This window comes from Rattus norvegicus, chromosome 4, assembly GCF_021556685.1.
Source record: "Rattus norvegicus strain SHRSP/BbbUtx chromosome 4, alternate assembly SHRSP_T2T, whole genome shotgun sequence".
NCBI lineage: Eukaryota > Metazoa > Chordata > Mammalia > Rodentia > Muridae > Rattus > Rattus norvegicus.
In genome coordinates this window covers 79,406,812-79,428,545 of record NC_141537.1, presented here as the reverse complement: position 1 = coordinate 79,428,545, position 21,734 = coordinate 79,406,812, and the positions used below count along the sequence as shown (strand labels likewise).

Genomic DNA, 21,734 nt, shown 5'->3' with positions numbered 1-21,734 from the left:
CCCAACTTCTCTAAGTAGAGTCTAAGATCCAGAAGCTAAGGTATCAACTGGGAAAGTTAAATGAGCAACTAAAAGAGCATGATGGGAAAGAATACCTGACGACGAATGGATACAAAAGAGGAGGAGTGATGGTCGGAATAGTCAGGTCCACAATTGTACCAATGCTGTGCTCAAAAAATAAACTGACATGAATCCTTAAAACTTACTTGTAAAATCCTTATTTCCTTATGCTGTCATAATTCTTAGATAAATTAATGTGCAACAATAGAATGTTTCAGAAAATTAATCTATGTAAATCCTGTACAACTTTTGATTAGTTTTATATTAATTTTTTTATCCTTTTGAGCTATCATATGAAAACCACTAAGATTATATATCCATCATTTATTCTAAAGCTTGTAAATGACCAAAGTACAAAACATTAATGCTTGACAAGAATGTATGTGAAGAAACTGGACCTTTGTCTGATGCTCATGAGGACAAAAAAAAAAAAATAGGCACTTTGGAAAAGTTTCTCAAGAAGGCAAACAGTAAACTGGATGTATTTATTTTAAACCTATCAGAATCAATACATTACTTAAAATTTTTGTGTTGATCGTTACTATAAACAATTTAAAACCTGCTTTTTAAAAATGGTCTTAGCTTGTCTCTTAAGAAGAGAATAAAACATAGTATTCTTATTCCTAGAGTCCATAGCACCTGAAATATAGCAAAAAAGTTCTGTTGTCAATTTTTCTAACAGGTTTTGGCAGTAAAAAATCCAGACATAATGGCTGTCTCTTGAGAGGCTCTGCCAGAACATGACAAATACAGAGGCAGACACTCACAGTCAGCCATTGAACTGAGAACAAGGTCCCCATTGGAGGAGTTGAAAAAAGGATTGAAGGAGCTAAAGGAATGTCTAGCCCCTAAGACAACAATACCAACCAACCAAAGCTCCCAGGGACTAAACCACCATCCAAAGAGTACACATGGACTGACCCATGGCTCCAGCTCTATATGTAGCAGAGGATGGCCTTGTTGGGCACCAATGGGAGGAGAAACCCTGGGTCCTGCCAAGGCTGGACACCCTCCCCCCACCCCAGTATCAGGGAATCTCAGGGCCAGGAGGTAGGAAGGAGTGGGTGGTTGGGTGGGGAAACGCCATCATAGAAGAAGGAGGAGAGGGGATGGGATAGGGGGTTTATGAACAGGAAACTGGGAAAGGGGATAACATTTTAAATATAAATAAAAAAATATTCAGAAAAAAATCCAGGCATAGTAATGCTTAAGGATTTAGATTCTCTATACTGGGGCCCTTGAAACTTAGATGGAGAAAATTTTCAACCAGAATATCAACAATAGAGCATAATCTTGCATGGTAGAAAGATAAACTAGTTGATCAAGAATTCCTGCCACAAGTTTAGAACAGAGACAGAAGGAACACCCACCCATTCAGAGCCTGCCCCACATGTGGCCTATACATATACAGCCACCCAATTAGACAAGATGGATGAAGCAAAGAAGTGCAGGCCGACAGGAACCGGATGTAGATCTCTCCTGAGAGACACAGCCAGAATACAGCAAATACAGAGGCGAATGCCAGCAACAAACCACTGAACTGAGAATGGGACCCCCGTTGAAGGAATCAGAGAAAGAACTGGAAGAGCTTGAAGGGGCTCGAGACCCCATAGGTACAACAATGCCAACCAACCAGAGCTTCCAGGGACTAAGCCACTACCTAAAGACTATGCATGGACTGACCCTGGACTCTGACCTCATAGGTAGCAATGAATAGCCTAGTAAGATCACCAGTGGAAGGGGAAGCCCTTGGTCCTGCCAAGACTGAACCCCCAGTGAACTAGATTGTTGGGGGGAGGGTGGTAATGGGAAGAAGATGGGGAGAACACCCATAGAGAAGGGGAGGGGGAGGGGCTAGGGGGATGTTGTGCCTGGAAACCGGGAAAGGGAATAACAATTGAAATGTAAATAATACCCAATTTAATAAAGATGGAGAAAAAAAAAGAATTCCTGCCACTAATCTGTGGGACCTGAAAGATGATTCAATGGTTAAAAGCACTGAACATTCTTCCAGAGGACCTGGGTTCAATACCCAGCATCCACATGGCATCTCACAATTGTCTGTAACTCTAAGATCTGACACACTCACCTAAACATACATGTAGGCAAAACACCAATGCACACACACACACACACACACAAAAATCTGTGGCTGTTTAAGTTACGGTTTCCTTTGCTGTGAAGAGACACCATAACTAAACCAACTCTTATAAAGGACAATTAGTTGGGGCTGGTTTACAGGCTCAGAGGTCAGTCCATTATCATTACGATGGGAAGCATGGCAGCAACCAGGAGGCATGCATAGCACTGCAGAAGCTGAGAGTTTTAAATCTTCATCAGAAGACTGTCTTTCAGTGAGCCATGAGGGGTCTCAAAGCACATTCCCACAGTAACTCACTTCCTCCAATAAGGCCACACCTCCCAATAGTGCCACTCCTTTGGCCAAGCATATTCAAACCACCACAGTAATTTTTTTTGCAAGTCAGTTTTGTTTGTTTATGTGTTTTGGGATATGTGGACATCAACTCTAATACAAACTATTACTCAACCCCATACATTAAGTGTTCTATCAAACACTAGGAATTTTCAAAAGGAAGAAAACAGAATTACATGACAATTTCCCAAAGCAATGAGATTGCCTGCATAAATAACTTGTACACTAATGTTCATGGCAACCTAACTCACAATAATTAAAAAGCATAAACCTAGAGACAGGCTCTAGGTACATACTTGTAATCTCAGCATGAGGCAGGAAGATCACTGGGAGTTCAAGATCTGTACTACCAAGATAGTTCAAAGCCAGGATTTGCTACCCAGTGTGACGCTGTCTCAAGCAAAAACAAAAAGTGTAAACCCAAATATCTATCCACTGATGAAACACACACCAAAGTATCAATGAACATACAATTAAATACATCTGCCCATAAAAAATTACATCCTTAAACACTCAACAACATAGATTAACTTTGAATGTTAGACTAGACAACAAAAATGATTCACCAAAGGCCAACTATTACATGAGATTATAGAAAAAGATTACTTATATGAGATTATAGAAAAAGAAAATCCAGAAGCACAAAATATATTGCTGGTTTCCAAGGCCTAAGCAGAAGCGGGAATGAAAATTAACTAAACAGTAACTACTTTGGAATGTGATAAACATCTGGAATTACAGAATGATAATCAATATACCACTATATGAATATGCTAAAAACTAGCACTGAATTCTACACTATCTCCTATGTGAACTCTACTTCAATAAAACTGTTGTACTTTAAATGGGAACATTTAAATGTTTATTTAGCCATTTATGTTATATACATATTTTAAAATGGCCTATATACAATAAACATATATCTTTGTCAATTAAAATAATGAAGAAAAATTTCTCCTTTGTAATCCTATATATTCTTAGACTGCCCATTCCACACATACACATAAAAATATCACATTCTCTTAATTGTCTGGACTTTGTTATCTCTACAAAGTGCCTATTGGGAGATAATGTGGCAATGAATTAAAAGCTACATATTTGAACCTAGACTTAAACTAAATAAAAACATCCATGGATCCCAGGCTTCCAAAAATATACTATATTGATAACAACAAAGTATGTATATTTAAATTTAATCTGTGAAAGAAAGGAACACAAGCAGAGGGAAGTACTTGCATGTTTCTAGCAACTGTTTCCTGATGAGAAAATGATCAATGCCACTGAGTACATCAAATTGTTTCTGTATTTATGGTAAAACCACACACTGCTCACAACCATCCAGATGACTGTTACAGATACTATGTGTACTACATAGCACACCTTAACTGAAAGTGCAGGCTTACAATCAATCAGCACGTGTGTGTAAGTGCTTTAATAAGGAGTTTCTATCTATAAAGCCATGATATTTTACCTCAGATTTGGTGAAGTCAAAATCTCCAACAATTCCTTGTTCACGATTTAAGGCAAATACATTGTTCTGATGAAGTGATCCATGAATTATGTTAGCACTGTGCAATGTATGCAGTCCTCGGGCAACACCTTTCATGACTTTTAAAGCTTCCTGCAAATAAATACACATTGAAAAGGTGGAGTTTCGAAAACTGACACCTTATTTTAATATGTAAATTTTGTTTCTATTACAAGGTTATCCTAGAACTAAAGTAAAGCTTCCCTCAAGTTAAAGATATAGCATAGACAAAGAATTAAAGGCTAGATAAAGCTTAACAATGTGCAGCGGTTTAAACAAGAATGGCCTCCATAGGCTCATATGTTTGAAAACTCAGTCCCTAGATAGTAGCCCTATTTGGGAAGGTTCAGGAAGGATGACCTTGTTGGAGGATGTATGTCATTAAGGGCAGGCTTAAACATTTCAGAAGACTTGAGTCATTCTTAGTATATTCTCTGCCTTCTGCCTTCCTTTAAAGACAGAGGAGCTACCGATGGTGGCCACCACCATGTCTTATTCTGCCATGGGGACACTCTGGAATTTTAAATCCAATTAAATGTTTTCTTTTATAAGTTGCCTTAGTCATGAAATTCTATCATAGCAATAAAAAGTAATACTCTACATAGCTGGTAACATCATAAGTACTTTTTGCACACATGCAGGCAGACACACACACACACACACACACACACACACAAACACACATACACACACCTATCACAGCTTAATAGTTGTAAGTCTGGGCTCTGAAACCAGAAAAACACAGCTTCAGTTCTCTTCTGGATAAAGCGATTCTGTGCAAATCAATCTTTCTCAGCCTCATTTTTCTCATGTATAACAAGATAAAGCACAGGCTGATGCAAGAATGAAATAGAATAATGCAGGCCAAATCTTTTTGCCGGACAGCATGGAGTACATGGTGTTACATATTAGATAATTAGTTTCTCATTCCATGCAACTAGGAAATGATTTTTACTTACTTCTGAAGTTAAAGGCATACTGGCTTGAACTGCGCTTAGGTTTGCCTTAGGGTAATACGGGACCATCAGATAGGCAACAGGATCAGACTAAGAAGCAAAAGAGAAAATGTAACTCAAGTGAACAATTCATCAATATATTTGCACCATACACTAATTCTATGGAGTAACTACTATTTTACATTAAAAAGAATAAATTACTACTTTAAATGTATTTTAAAAAGAATTATTTCTACAATAGATTAGCTTAAGAACTTTACCTTACACATAAACAGGAATATTAATGGCAGTAACCCAGATTCTTCTTCTTTGGCATATCCACAAGCTCTATGATAGGAGGCTGCTCTCTGAATCACCCTTCCTTCTGTGTCAACATCCACAGAATAGCCCTAAACAACAACAAAAAACAGGATTGATAATTTCAACATTAAAAACCTAATTCTAATTTATTATTTCAACTTAAGTATGATAAATTAAATTAATTATTTTTCTATTTTAACTTTTAAGTACCATCTCCATTTACATTGAATGCTATATTATGAGAAGGAGTAATTCTACCTGCAGCCTACTCTACATTCCCAAATATGTAACAATAGGGCAACTTAAAGATCTGATGTTAACTCACAATCTTTAGCTCATAACGAGAAACTAGGGGGCTGGAGAGCTGGTTAGTGGTTAAGAGTACTTGCTGGCAAACCACTGGACTAAGAACAGGACCCCTGTTGAAGGAATCAGAGAAAGAACTGGAAGAGCTTGAAGGGGCTCGAGACCCCATATGAACAACAATGCCAAGCAACCAGAGCTTCCAGGGACTAAGCCACTACCTAAAGACTATACGTGGACTGACTCTGGACTCTAACCTCATAGGTAGCAATGAATATCCTAGTAAGAGCACCAGTGGAAGGGGAAGCCCTGGGTCCTGCTAAGACTGAACCCCCAGTGAATGTGATTATTGGGGGGAGGGCGGTAATGGGGGAGGATGGGGAGGAGAACACCCATAAAGAAGGAGAGGGAAAGGGGTTAGGGGGATGTTGGCCCGGAAACCAGGAAAGGGAATAACATTCGAAATGTAAATAAGAAATACTCAAGTTAATAATTAAAAAAAAAAAAAAAAAGAGTACTTGCTGCTCTTGTGAAAGATAGGAATTTGGATCCCAGCACCAACATAGTGGCCCACAACTGTGTGAACTCCAGTTCCAGAGGAGCCAATGCCCTCTTCTAACCAAAACATGTCCAGGCATACATATGTAACAAAGATACACATGAAGGCAGAACGGTTACACACATAAAACAAAAATTAAAAAAAAACTTAAGGAAACTAAGCAGCACAAGACTGTGTTGGCAATATAGGTAAGCTTTCAAGAAATATCTAAGAAAAACAAGAATTTTAAGAGTTAGTGAATAAAATGTAGTAAGTTACCCTAAAAAAGAAAATTAATAACCCTAGTAAAGACAGCACTCATTAAGGAAAGAAGAGGAACTTTAAATTCAAAATTAGCTCTATCATGATCATCATACCAGTCAACTTATACACTTTAAAAATAGTGAGTTTCTTTTCTCCCTTAGAAGTCAAGTCACCACTCCCTTTATACTTCTGAAACTTCCGTAGATCAGGACTTAAACTTACCTTTAAGAGAACAGGCTGCCCATTAACCTCAGAGCACACCAGAGGACGCTTGCTGCTAAGTTCCTTCATGGGCTCAGTGTCAAGAAGGTCGCGCTCTAAGCTCATAGTAAGAAGACCACCAGAATTCTAGACACAAATTTTTATTACATTTAGACAATAAAAAATGTCTTAGGGCTTTCAAATCATAACATGGGTAGAGATATACACTTAAATGCAGTGAAGATCATCAAACTAAGAAAGAAAACAAAATGCTTATTAAAGTTTAGGTTCTTTTTAATTTCTGGCTCTTGAGCTTCTCTTGTCTACTGTGTAATTACCAGACATTTAATCACTTCTGTAAATGTAGACCAGACGGTAGAAACAAATGAGGTTAAGAAGACAAGCTTAAAAAGAACTGCTTTACTTACCTGAAAAACCTTATATATGTCCTAAAAATTAAAATAAAGACAAATAAAAGTAGATAAAGGACAGCAATGAGAAATCTAAAAAATATGACTATAATATAATGCTGACACCTCTATCCTGCTTAACATCCTTAAATATAGAAATATTTTCAAAAATTTTAATTCTACCATTTTTATGTTTACATTAAAACTAGGTTTTTTTTCCTTTAGTAGATTATTTTTAACTTAGTTTTTAAATTTTCATATACATATACTGTATTTACATGATGTTCCCTCCATCCAAACACTGTCTCCCTACTCTCAAATTCATAGCCTAATTTGTTTTTAATATTTGTTATACACATAAACAAATAAATACATAAATACAACCCGATGAGTCCACTTATTGCTGCCCAGATGAGTATGTTTTTAATGCTAACCACTTAATATTGAGTAACAGCAAGGGGCTTATCTCTGGAGAAGACTGATTTTCCCTCGTTCATGATCATTAACTGCCTCCAGCTCTTTATCTAAGGTGGGGCCTTGTGAGATTTCCTCTATCTACATCGTGATGTCACTTTCCCATTATAATTTCTAGCTGTATTATACTTATTGGTAGGTATAAAGATAAGTATTACAGTATAGTTTACCAGACACAAGACAGTCTTGAAAGATAGAGTTACTAGCATCAAGAAGAAATCGACTTTTTTGCTGTTTTTTTGGTTTTTGGTTTTGTTTTGTTTTTTACTGTTTTGGTTTGGTGTTTCGGGGTTTCTAAGACAGCTCTCACGTGGTATCCCAGGCTATCTTGGAACTCAGGTCACCCAGGTTAGACTGCCCTCAAACTGACAGCAATCCCATTGCCTCAGTTTCCCAAAATCTGAGATCTGAATCTTCTCAACTGTTGATTCTGCTTCCTTGTGTCCAATCAATTTTAAGTGAAAATACAAAATTAAATTATTTTTCCTAAACACTGTATGCTGGTTAGTTTATGTAAAACTTACATTTTACTAGGTATTATAAGTATTCTACATATGATTTTAAAGTATACTGGGAAAACAGGATATGGTCACCCAAGTCTGTAATCCTAGAACTCACAGCAGGATCAAAGGAGAATGACAAGTTCAGGGTTAGTCCAGGCTGTGTCCCAAGACTCTTTTTTCAAAAATCAAAAACAAAAACACATTTTCAAATATTATACCATTCTATGTTAAGAAATTTTACATGTTGGATTCTGGAATCCAAGGAGTCTAGGAAGCAATTTTAAAAATCAGAGAATAACAGTGCTTCATCACCACCAGGGATATAAGTCTCCCCACAAAGTTAACTCCTAATTATTCTTTGAGTTATTTAACGTACTAATCTCCTGGCCATTCTGAGTCCTGCTTGCCAAGAACACTAAACCCATGTCAATATCTCTACTTTAAACTATTTAGTTTAACACAGTCTTGAGGAACAGTTCAAATAATCATTTTAAATATTTATTGGGAGCATTTTCATAGAAATGATACTGTAAATCTGACACTGAAATGATATGAACATTACCATGTTTTTACATTCTCTGCATGGTGGCATTCTCAGGGGAAGCGTACATAGCTTACCATATATTTAAGCAATCCTATTTCAGGATACAGCAGAGGCAGCTCAGGGAACCATTTCTGGGTCAAGCTGTTCAGTTTCTCCTGCAGTTACAAAGTATTTTTATTATAGACCAACATGCATTCAACTGTAGCATGTTGCTTTTCGGGAAACTATATTTCCATCTGCCTTTTTACTTCTAATAAAATACCTAATCTTTAATATTTTACTTCTACTTCAAGAACTATCAAGCAAAACATGATTCACTTCATATTTAAAGTAAAATAAAAAGAAATATTGTAATCATTATAATAAATTCATTACTCAAAATATTAAGAACATAATAACATTTTTAAATGACTAGTTAATTAAAGAAAAAAATCCTAAAAGCCTTGAGATAAAAAATAACAGGTACATAATCTACATAAAGCACTTTTAAGCAAATGAGAAAACTAGGATTTTATAAAGGAAAGTCATGAAGCAACATGTTTACTAAGGAAAACTTCTAAACACCAGATTTTATTCAAAGAGTCAAAGGTATGCCATAGATACATGAATTGTATCATAGTACATAAATTGTACTTAAAATATCTAGTATTTGCATACTATTTTTACTTAACTTTTTACTTTACTTTTTATTTGTCCCTTAATTAACTCTTCCTTATAATATCTCTCAGACATAAAATGCAGTATTCTTTCCCCTGGGAAGAAAAAGTAGATTGCTGACTTTCTAAGGCCACAGAACTTAGGAGGAGTGGAGACAATGGTGTGACCTTTTTGGTTACATCTCTCAGGTGGATCAAATTGCTCCATTTATGTTTTTATTGCTTCTCAAGCTAAAAGAATATTCATGTAAATCTGTGACAATCTCCATGTTATATGTTAAATAACAAAATATTATACAAAAGTGTGAGTACAAGCTCAATTCTAAAATCAAGCCAAAAAAAAACTATCAAGAAGTTGAATTTTAAGAACATAACAAAAGACTTTTCTTTATGGTAACCCAAAATTTCTACACTGGTACAACTCCCATGAATTTTGACATATGAAATTAACTTGTAAATGCATGTGAACATTATGATGCCAATATAATACCTCTAGTACATGGTTATATGAAATCTGTGACTTTAAATTCAATTTCCTGAGTAAAATCTAATTTAAAATTTCACAGAAATACTTACATATTCCTCCCTCTCATGATAAATTTCCTGAAAGACACTACTGCGCAATTGCGTTATTTCTTGCTTTATTTTCTCAATTTCAGTTCCATCATGGTCATCAGACTTTATCAGAGAAAAAAAAGTAGTCAACAGGATTATTATACTAGAATGAAAGCAAGTCTTCCTCTAAGAACTAATGCAATTTCCATAGTAAATCATTCCATGCAGTTCTAATGCACCCTTCAGTATCTAGCATATAGCAGGTCTTCTAACATTAAATAAATCTATTTATTTTAACACTAATTTTTCCCATAACTATAAAAAAGTATTTTAAGTTCCTGCATATTTTCCTGCAGATAAAAACAACTAATTTTAATCTTAAAATAAATATTAAGAAGAACAACTAAATTAGAGTCTGTGAAATTTTTACTTGAAATCAGATTTCTAAAAGCACACTCAACAAAATGATGAGTGAATCTAAATTATCTACTATGAGAAAAACCTGTGATTTAGAAATGTTCCATATGACTTCAATGGAGTAGTAGTAAGTTGCCTCAAAAGGTACAACTGCATTTAAAAGTTAGATATGTCTTCAATGTCTATAGCCCAAGTAAATTGAATGTGCCCAATTCAATTGGATATATTTCTCCAAAAGTTTAAAAGACTGAAAAAGACTACCTTCTCCACAACCTAGAACAGGAGGCCTCCTAAACTGCAGTTAATTCTAGAATAGCTCCCTCTTGCTTTCAATTAAATCTAAGAAGAGGAATAGAGATATCAAGTTGGATAAAGACACACTTCAGATCTCTTCTGTATTTAAATAAAATCCCCAAGAAAATGTATAGAATTATAATTCATTCACAAAGCTTCATGCCTAAGAAGGGTAGTCAAAATTAGAAAATCCTAATCCTATCAGCTCCAGTACTATGTGAAACAACTTTTAAAACTTGCAAGAAATATATCCAGTGTTAAGTTTACAGAAGTGACCATTCTCTTCAAAGTTACTTTATCACAAAAGTCTACCTTTGGAGATGGGAGTCAATCACTAAAGTGCTTGCCTTGTAAGTAAGAGGACCTAAATCCAATCTCATATTTAAAAAGGAAAAAGGTGGGAAAAGGCAAGTAGTGTGAAGCTTACTCTAGAAAGGCAGAGACTGATGGTTCCCCAGGGCACAACCTAGCCTATCTGGTGAGCTCCAAGCCAGTAACACACTAGCTCCAAAACACAAAAATAAAGGGGACAATGCCTGAGGAATGACACTTAAGGTTATCCTCTGACCTCCATGCACAGATGAGCACACATACATGTACACACACAAAAGAAACCCAACCTTTGGGAAAATATCATACTACCTAAATGTCATGGGTTTTTTTGTTTGTTTGTTTTGGTTTGGTTTTTGTTTTGTTTTTTGTTTTGAGTTTTATTTGTTTTTTTTTTATTAGATATAATTCTTTACTTACATTTCAAAGTTATTCCCTTTCCCGGTTTCCTGTCCATAACCATCCCCTCCCCTTCCCCCTCCCCTACCCCTCTCCCTCCCCCATACAGGTGTTCCCCCTAGTCCCCTGCACTTGTTAGGACCAAGGGCTTTCCCTTCCACTGGTGCACCAACAAGGCTATTCTCTGCTACATAAGCAGTTGGAGCCCTGAGTCAGTCCATGTATAGTCTCTTTCGGTAGTGGTTTAGTCCCCGAAAGCTCTGATTGGTTGGCATTGTTGTTCTTATGAGGTTGCAAGCCCCTTCAGCTCTTTCAATCCTTCCTCTAATTCCTCCAGTAGGGGGTCCTGTTTTCAGTTCAGTGGTTTGCTGCTAGCATTGGCCTCTGTATTGGACATGCTCTGGATGTGTCTCTCAGGAGAGATCTATATCCGGTCCCTTTCAGCATGCATTTTTTTTTGCTTCATCAATCTTATCTAGTTTTGGTGGCTAAATATATATAGGCCACATGTGGGGCAGGCTCTGAATGGCCGGCCATTCCTTCCGTCACTGCTCTGAACTTTGCTTCCATATCCCTTCCTATGGATATTTTTCCCCTTTTAACAGACATTCTAACAGTCCAGAGGAAATAAAACATTGAAAATTTTATTCTACAATTTCTGTGTTACTAAAAATCAATGTATGAATATAAAACATTTAAGTTGTTAAATATTTGACTGCATGGGAGACATGTATTCGGTATGATTATCATTTCAAATTATTTCCATATACAAAGATAAAGTACTGGGCCTGTAAGATTGCTCAGTGGATAAAGGAACTTGCCTCTAAGTCAAGTGACCTGCGTTCAATTCTTGAGACACACATGGTGGAAAGAAATAATTGACTCTTAACAAGTTATCCTCTGGCATCCACATGTGCACAGTGATACAGGCCACCCATACATTCGCACATGTGCACTAAATAATGTAATGAAAATACAAATTTTAAACTATCAAAGCACATAACACAAAATATGAATACAATGGGTCTCTGGTTTTAGAGAATGTATTTATGCACGGCTTTATAAAATAGATCAATCAAAGTGAACACATTAGCTAGAAGAATTTTTTCCTTACTTCTTCCAAATTACTCTTCTCAACCAACTTCCATCTCAGTTGAGCTTTTAAGCCTTTCAATGTCTTCTTAATGGATAGCAAGTAATCCACACTGGGGCTCTTATTTAAACAGTCAATGATCTGCTTTTTAAACTATATGAGAAAAAGAATTACCATATTTTCAAGCATATGAAACAACAGTCACCAAACATCATTATTTTATGAGTGCCTGGGTTTAGAGTAAATATTAAGAAAATTCCATAACTTTCTAAAAAAGCAATGCTATCAACTGATTTTCCTAATTGTTCCTATTTCTATTTAGAAGAATCACAGGTTTGGTGCTCAAGGTACCAAAGGAAATACTCTTCAATTCAACTGAGACATGAAATTAGACACATACTGCTGACATAAATATATACAGAAATTTATAGTGAGAATTGAAGCTGAAATGATTCTTCTCAAAAGTGGTTTGATAATATGTATCAAGTTTCATAATGTTCATTCATTTTAATTTAAAAATTATAAAGTATAGGAGTCTGAGAAGATATATGTAGAAGCTGGTAGAAGGAAGTAGCCATGTTACAAAGTGACTTCTAGTTTAAGGAGCAGCAGTCAAAGTGATGAATCAAAGAACAGTTTAACAAAATGAGTCAAGAGGTAGGATAAGCCCAACTCTCAGGAGAACAAAGAGAAAAGAGAGTCTGCTTAAAAGCAGGCAGAAAGGGGGTGGGGATTAGTGTTTTACATACAGGTTGCAGAGAGAACAAGCTAGACACAGATGAAGACAGAATGCACCAGCGAATGAGAAGGAGCCAGAAGATTAAAACTGCCAGAGTTAGTTGGAGGCCATACAGAGTAATTCAGTGAGAAGTTGAAAGAACTCAGATTAAATCAATCATCTTGCAGAGGAGTTTGAGCCAAAACAGATGAGTTGAAAAAGCCAGAGTTCACAAGAGCTTATTCAGCAGCAAGCCTCCAAGACAACTATTACATCAGGTGAATAAAAGGTAGTTTTTAATTATACATAAAGTTATGTTCAAAGATACATAAAGCATTATCTACATGATAAAAAAAAATAGAAGCAACATCAATATCCAACATAACATTATAAGGTTAAATAATATTATATATTTATGAAAGAATTAAAATCATTTGAAAATGGGGAAATGTTCATAATATACTATAAAGTTATTAAAAATATCTTCACAGGACAACAAAATGCAGAGCATATGTGTGTACTCATCAATGAATGAATGCGCCCATTCACATTCTGTGTAACTATCTCTTACACTCAAAGTATCAAAAACAATGTTTTATTTTTCAAATTCCTGTTTATAGTAAATTTTCTATAGTAAATATGTTAACACAGAAAATGATGACAAAGATATTTTAGTTCATAAGAAACTCAAATATTCCAAGATTCGGTGAAATGTCTATTATCAACAAAATCACCATTCATATTCTACAGTGAAGTCAATTATACAGACCACAAAGGGATACCATTTTTCTAGGAGTACTAATTAACACACTGGATATTAAGCTACTTGAGAAAAATTCAACAAGTTAAGAAACACAAAATATCAATTCATTAGACAAATCAGAGAAAGCAAAATCCAACCTCAACACTGTCCTTATACTTGGACAGCATGGTGGCAATAAACTTTTCCTCAGAATGGATCCTTTGAAGCACTTGACTGTATGTACTTAAAATAATCTCCTTGTCTACAACACCTTGCTCCTGGATGAAATTATAACATAAACAACAAAATAGTTAAAACAATATACTTCAAAGTGAAAACATCTTTGATAATTGCTCTATCATATCAAAATACTTCTCAAATCTTTTTCTAGACAGAATACCAACACCAATGGATGCTCATAGGCAAAATGTTATCCTAATTATGCCATGAATTCTTTCTGAAGCTGTCTGAAAGGATCTTAGGACAATCACATTCTAAATAAAAGCATAAGCAGTAAATAAAACTTCAACACTATTATTTTTAGAAACTGTCTCTCAGCAACAACTTCTAAAATCAAGTCTTCTAAACCCCACAAGATCTATTTAATAATACATAGCATCATTACTCACAATGAGAGACAGCTCTAGCTCTTTACAGACACATGACTCAGTCTTCTCTAGAATTTCATCAATATTACCAATCATGTCTTCTGAAGTCAGTGGTTCATCCAAAGACAGATCAAAAACCTTATTTTCAAAAATAAAAACATGAGGTATTTCAATTAAGTAATTCAGTTAGCATTCATTGTACCTGGAGTAGCACATAAAGCTCTACCATGGACAAAACAGAAAAAGGAAAATTCTGTGAAAAGAACATAGATACACCACCCTCATAAAACTTAAATACAAAAACAAAAAAGATACATAAGCACAGTGTCCTTAAAGAAAACCGGTGTTAAGGCAAGTAGCTAGTTCAAATGAAAGAGAAAAATAGAAACAAAAACAAGATGAATTTTTTATATAATAAAACCAACAATCTGACTCAATGGTGATGAAAAATCCTGACTGCCCTGTACTAACTTTGATAGCTAGAAACACATCATGCCAGCTTTTGAACAAGAAAGAAACAGAATGAGAACAAACATGCAATCTCTGCTTCTTCCTTCCATAAACATTGCTAATTTGGAGCTCTGCTTACCTTCTGGCTGTTCTGGAACCATGCCACGAGATGCTGCAGAGAAGCCTCTGTCTCACTCCGAATACTGGCGAACTCTTCTCTTTTGGTACACTGCCAGTCATAAAACTTCCTGAGTATTTCTTCAGAGTTAGTTCCTTCTTTGGCCTTCCCATACACTGATTCTAAAGAAGTTGCTAAATCCTAAAGACAACGTTAGGATTTAAGCACTGTGATATGATCTAAGAGATAAAATATCATGATGTTGAATGCCTACTCTTTTAAAATAAATGGATAAATATAACTGAAAGGCAAAAAGAAAATATCCAAATAAACTAAATTAAAAATAAAAAAAAAACACAACAAGCACAGAGGAAATCCAGAGAATCAAAAGAGAATCAAAAGAGCATACTTTAAAAATTTATACTCCACTAAATTGGAAAAATCTAAAAGATAATTTTTTTTTACCAAAGTTAAATCAAAAGCAGATAAGACCTATATGCCTTAGTAAAATAAAAGCAGTGATTAAAAGTCTCCCAACCACCTAAAGACTATACATGGACTGACCCTGGACTCTGACCTCATAGGTAGCAATGAATATCCTAGTAAGATCACCAGTGGAAGGGGAAGCCCTTGGTCCTGCTAAGACTGAACCCCCCAGTGAACGTGATTGTGGGGGGGAGGGCGGGGAGGGGAACACCCATAAAGAAGGGGAGGGGGAGGGATTAGGGGGATGTTGGCCCGGAAACCGGGAAAGGGAATAACATTCGAAATGTAAATTAAAAAAAAAATAAAATAAAATAAAATAAATAAAAAAAATGTAAATAAGAAATACTCAAGTTAATTAAAAAAAAAAAAAAGTCTCCCAACCAAAACCTTTACAGGGCCTGAAAATTTTTAGCACATAAGCCTACCAGTCTTTCAAAGAGTCAATGCCAATACTCCTCAAATTATTCCACAAAATAGAATATATATATATATCATATAAAAATCCAACAAAGAAAATTACAGAATACTTTCCCTTACGAAACAAATATAAGAATACAATCAAAAGATCATCCATTGTGATCAAGTAAACTTGATCCCAGAGATGAAGAGATGGTTTAATATATGTAAATCAATAAACAGAATCTACCATATAAATAAACTGAAAGACAAAAAGCACATGATCATCTCATTAGATGCAGAAAAGGCTTTTGACAACATTTAACATTCATTCATGATAAAAGGCCTGGACAGATCAGGGATGCAAGGGACAAACCTAAATATAATAAACACAGTTTACAGCAAGCCCATAGCCAACATCATGTTAAATGTAGAGAAACTCAAAGCAATTCCACTAAAATCAGGAAAAAGACAAGATTGATCTATTCCCTCGGTACCTATTCAATATAACACATGAATCCTTAGCTAGAGCAATAACAAACTAAAGAAGGTTAAGGTAATAAAATTTAGAAAAGTCAAAGTATCTTCATTTGCAGATGATGCGATAGTATTCATAAATGACCCTAAAACTCCAAAGGAAATCCTACAGTTGATAGGCATTTTCAGCTAAGTAGCTGGATACAAAATTAGCTCACAAAAATCAGTAGCCTTCATATATACAAATGACAAACAGAATGAGAAAAAAATCATGGAAACAACATATTACACAAAAGACTCAAATAATACAAAATGTCTTGGGGTAACTCTAACCAAGCAAGTGAAAAGCTTGTATGATAGAAACTTTAAGACACTGGGGAAAAAAGATGAAGACGATATCAGAAAGGTCTTCCAGTTTCATGAATCAGTAGAATTAATATAACAAAAATGGACATCAAACTAAAAGCAATCTATAGATTCAACACAATCCACATTAAAATTCTAACACAATTTGTCAAATATTAAAAGTTTTCAGTTTCCTGGGTTCGGTTTCCAGCTCCGGAAAAAAAAAAAGAAAAAAGAAAAAGAGAAAAAGTTTTCAGTTTCATATGGAAACACAAAAAATCAGGATAGCTAAAACAATCTTTAAGAAAAGACACTTGCCTAGAAAGCGCAAGGCCCTGGGTTCGGTCCTCAGCTGGGGGGGGGGGGGGGGGGGGGAGAAAGAACTGCAGGAGTTATCTCTATCCCTAACCTAATTTACATGACAAAGCTATGGTAACAAAACCACTAGCTGGAACCCAGGCAGCGGTAGCACATACCTTTAATCACAGCACTTAGGAGGCTGAGGCAGGCAGATTCCTTGAGTTTGAGGCCAGCCTAGTCTACAAAATGAGTCCAAGACAGCCAGGGCTCTGTTACACAGAGAAACCCTGTCTAAAAAATAAAAATAAATAAACAACATGGTATTGGCACAAAAACAGAAATGTTGATCAAGAGAATCCAATGAAGACACAAACATAAATTCACACACCTATGGACACCTGACTTTTTATAAAGAAGCCAGAAATACACACTGGAAAAAAGTCAGCATCTTCAATAAATGGTGCTGAGTAGAATAATACAAATTGATGCACACTTATCACCTTGCACAAAACTTAACTGCAAATGGATCAAAAACCTCAACATTAAACTAGATACACTGAGCCTGACAGAAGAAAAAGTGATTCATAGCCTTGACTCATTGGCACAGGAAAAGACTTCCTAAACAGAAAATTGTTCATAGGGGAACTAAAATCAATTAATAAATGGGACCTCATGAAACGGAGATGCTTTGGTATGGTAAAGGACACCTTCATTCAGACATGACAGCCTACAGAATGGGGAAAGATTTTCACTAACTACACTTCCAATAGAGCTTTCAGGTCTAGTACTTCATAAAGAGCAAAACAATTGTTTAAATGAGAAACTAGAATAAGACCCCCTAAAACATTTAATACCCATAAAGCCTATTCCAAAAAGACCTCTTTAAAAGCTTTCTTACAGAAAATATTCCACATATGGAAGACAAGAAATGCCAAACAAATTATGAAACACAAACTAGAAAATAACTATTTTATTTAACTGTATCATATAATAGACAGAATAAACAGTAACTGAAGTCCCAGACAATTGTGGCTGTTCTGCTGATGATTTGGAGAAAGAAATCAAGACACAAAGGGGAGACATCAATAAAAATAAAAACAGAGAAGAAAACTTGACAAAGATACAGAAATAAGATCACAGAAATGAGTTCTAATCAAAGAGTAATTATAGACATGATCAAATAAGCTACCAACTAAAAGTAAGTTTGACCCTAAAAAAAATTGACACATTAGTGTGTTAAATGTAAGACAATTCAAAAAGTGAATATAGACCCCCCAGTGAACAGGATTGTTGTGGGGGAGGATGGTAATGGGGGGAGGATGGGGAGGGAAACACTCATAAAGAAGGGGAGGGGGAGGAGTCAGAGGGATGTTGGCCTGGAAACCAGGAAAGGTAATAACAATTGAAATGTAAAGAAGAAATACCCAATTTAATAAAGATGGAGAAAAGAAAAGTGAATATATAGCTGAATGTGGTAGTATATTCTTGAAATATCCCAAGTTCAAGCCCAGACTAAGCTCCATAACAAGAATCTATCCAAACATACCAACCCTGCCCCCAACACATAAAAAGTCCCTGGATAAAAGCTTTTTTGAGTTAACTTTTTGTAGCTTTAGGAGTCTTTTTTAACTTGTTTATTTAAAAAGAAGAAGCAATTTTTTAAAAAAGAAAATATTTAAGGTTTTAAAAAAAGAAAATGTATACAATATACTAACAAAAAATAAAACTAAGAAGAGAATTTTTAAATAAAACTAAACTTTTATCCCAAAATACAAAAGTGAAAAAAAGTCATGTTATGAGTACATTAATGTCCAGCTCTGCAACACTAAAGTATTTTCAGCTAAAGAAACCTAAGACAGATGTCAGACAGAAAAAGAAACTTAAAAAATGATGCACTAATCAAACCAAATACTAAGCCTAAATAAAGATTAGAACTTGGGAATACAGAGTCATTTCATTCAAAGACCAACTAAATATAATGTCAGTCCCCTAAGATTAAGAATTCCTGCTACTTAGTCCTCATGACACAATACTGACACATCTCTGGTGGCATTTCTCTGAGAAAACCTACTGTACTTCCAATCAGATAAGAAAGAAAATGAGAAAAATTGTTACCTAAGCTTATAAAGCTTAAAGAAAATGCTTTTTTACAAATATAGTGTTTGCTTTAAATATTATGAGTCAAAGTATTACTACTATCTTATGTATTTACTATCCTCTCCTTTTATTTTATAAACAGTAAATGCTTTCTGTTTAAAGTAGTTAACTATAGAACAGCCTCAGACAAGTCAGTCCTTCAGAAGATACTTCAGAAGGTGGCACTGTTAACAAAGGTGATGATCTGTCCTATGCCTTTTGTTACCCAAATGAAGACCTTCTGGGAGACAGGACAGGGAAGTGGAAGACAGAGGTATCAACAATTAAGGTTCTGTATTGTGTACTTATCAATTTACAATAAAATTCAGTTAGATTAAAATTAGAATAAAAATCTAATAGGAATAGTTAAAATATTTTACAATAAACTAATATAAAATAAAATAATATAAACTTTTATTTTAAAATAAAATAATAGGAATAGTTAAAAATAAAAATCTAATTTAAAAATCTTATAAACCTAAGCTCAGAGAAAATACTTTTGACAGCTGCATAATGTGTCTATGTTTTAAAAGATTACAAGAATCAAAATTTTAAAGTAAAAAGGTTAAATAAGATAGTTAATTTAATGAATGAAACTTTACATACATTTCATATAACCTATATAGCACGTATAAAATGCTCACAACACCTAGAATAACATACTGGAAGTGTTCTAGACCTTCATATTCACCTTCTCAAAGTTTACATAGACAGGTGCCAGCTAGTATGCCTAGAGTAGTCAGGACAGTAGAATAGATACATTTTAGTCCAGGAAAGTTATGCCAATGAAACTTGGTTCTTTGGGGGACAAAAGATAGGCAAATTTTCAGTCCAATTATCAAATTGTCCAAAAGAGAGAGGATCCAAATTAATAAAATCAGATATGAAAAGAGAGACGTTATAAGCTTAAAAAACAGTAACAAAAAGAAAGCATCTGTACACCAAAGGACAGACACTATCTTTTAATGAAGTTCTTCCTAAAGAATGGAAAATATATTTACCAATTCAAAATGGGATATGGAACTAAACAGAGTTCTCAGAAGATGAAATGGCTGAGAAACACTTTATTAAAATGTTCAATGTCCTTAGGCCACCAGGGAAATGCAAATCAAAACAACTTTAGAATTCCATCTCACCACAGTCAGAACAGTTAAAATTTATAAAACAAATGAAAACAGATGCTAGCAAGAGTGTGGAGGAAGAGGACCACTTCATACTGCAGATGGGAATGCAGACTGGTATAAACCACAATGGAAGTAAGTATGGCGGTTTCTTAGAAGGAAGAAATAGATCTACTATAAGATCTAACTATACTGCTCTTAGGCACACTCTCAAAGAACTCTACATCTTATTACAGAAAGAGCTGCTCAGCCATGTTCACTGCTGCTCTATTCATAACACACAGAAATTGGTAATAGCCCAGATGTCAATCAATTAATGAACAGACAAAGCAACTATAGTTTATTTGTACAATGAAACATTATTCAACTGTTCAAAAATTAAATTATGAAATTTGCAGATAAATGTATGAAGCTAGAAAAAAATCATTCTTTGTGCAATTACCCAGACCCAAGAACACAAACATTGCATGTTTTCTCTTATATTTGGATGTTAGCTTTTAAGCTTTAGATATTTCATTTAGACTATCCACAGAGGTTAGGTATCATTGATGACACAAGGGGAGAAAGGGATCTTCTAAGGAAGATGATTTAGAATACGGTGGTATAAAAGAATAAAGAGGTAACCAGAATGGGAGGATTAAGTGAGAAAGGAGAAGGGAGGTCAGGATAAAGGAGAGAATATGCAGAAGGATAACTAACACTAAAGGTCTTTTGAAAAAACATGACTACTGTAAGTTTCCTAAAACAGATAAAAGGAAATTTAGTGAGTTACCAAATAATGAGAAAGGCAATGCCCCAACTAGCTATTATAATACCAAGAAAAAGCCCTAATACCAGAAATGAGCTACATCTTGCAGTCACTGACCAAAGGGATCCACAGACCCCACAAACATTACAAGTTATTTCTAATGTTTTGGTTGCCTTCCACAACATGATGGTAAGAACCTATGGCTGAAAACACTACTTACTTATGTGTTCAAACATGGAGAAATCAAACTGGTGCCTAACTAGAAGCTTCACCACTACAAATTAGCATTCATAATGCTAGAAGGTGTTATACATGAGAAGAAAATAAACCCTGTAACTTACAACCAGCCTGCAAGATATACTGTTACAACAATGACACAAATATATATTATGGGAATAACTGACTAATTTTAGTTAGATTTAAAAACCACCCAGCAAGTGAAATTTATGCCTGACACTGTTTAATGAAGCCAAGAACCAGAAACTAGAAACAACATTGCCCTGGGGGAACCTAGTACTATTCTGTCTGCTAAATGAACATAACCATAAAGCAACTCCTAATGGCATAGAAGAGGGAGAAGATGCCCAGGACAAAGGGCCAAAAAATATCTTCAACAAAATCTTAGAAGAAAATTTCCATAACCTAAAGAAAGAGATGGCTATAAAAATATAAGAAGCCTTTCTACAGGAATCATACAGACTTTCTAGAATTCAATGAAAATGAAGGCACAACATACCCAAGCTTATGGGACACAGTAAAAGCAGTGCTAAGAGGAAAATTCACACCACTAAGTGCCTTCATAAAAAAATTGGAGAGAGCGCATACTAACA

General features: G+C 35.0%; 1 protein-coding gene across 2 annotated transcripts in view; it reads right to left on the bottom strand.

Moving 5' to 3' along the window:
* Positions 1-21,734, bottom strand: part of Stk31 (serine threonine kinase 31) — a 94,292-nt gene that overhangs the window by 33,170 nt on the left and 39,388 nt on the right. For both annotated transcript variants that reach the window (XM_087658725.1, NM_001191971.1), the window contains 10 exon segments: positions 14,917-15,096; positions 14,349-14,465; positions 13,878-13,997; positions 12,281-12,412; positions 9,748-9,849; positions 8,590-8,670; positions 6,606-6,731; positions 5,239-5,367; positions 4,982-5,068; positions 3,966-4,115 (listed from right to left, as the gene is read on the bottom strand). In XM_087658725.1, coding sequence (XP_087514851.1) covers positions 3,966-4,115; positions 4,982-5,068; positions 5,239-5,367; positions 6,606-6,731; positions 8,590-8,670; positions 9,748-9,849; positions 12,281-12,412; positions 13,878-13,997; positions 14,349-14,465; positions 14,917-15,096 — 1,224 coding nt within the window.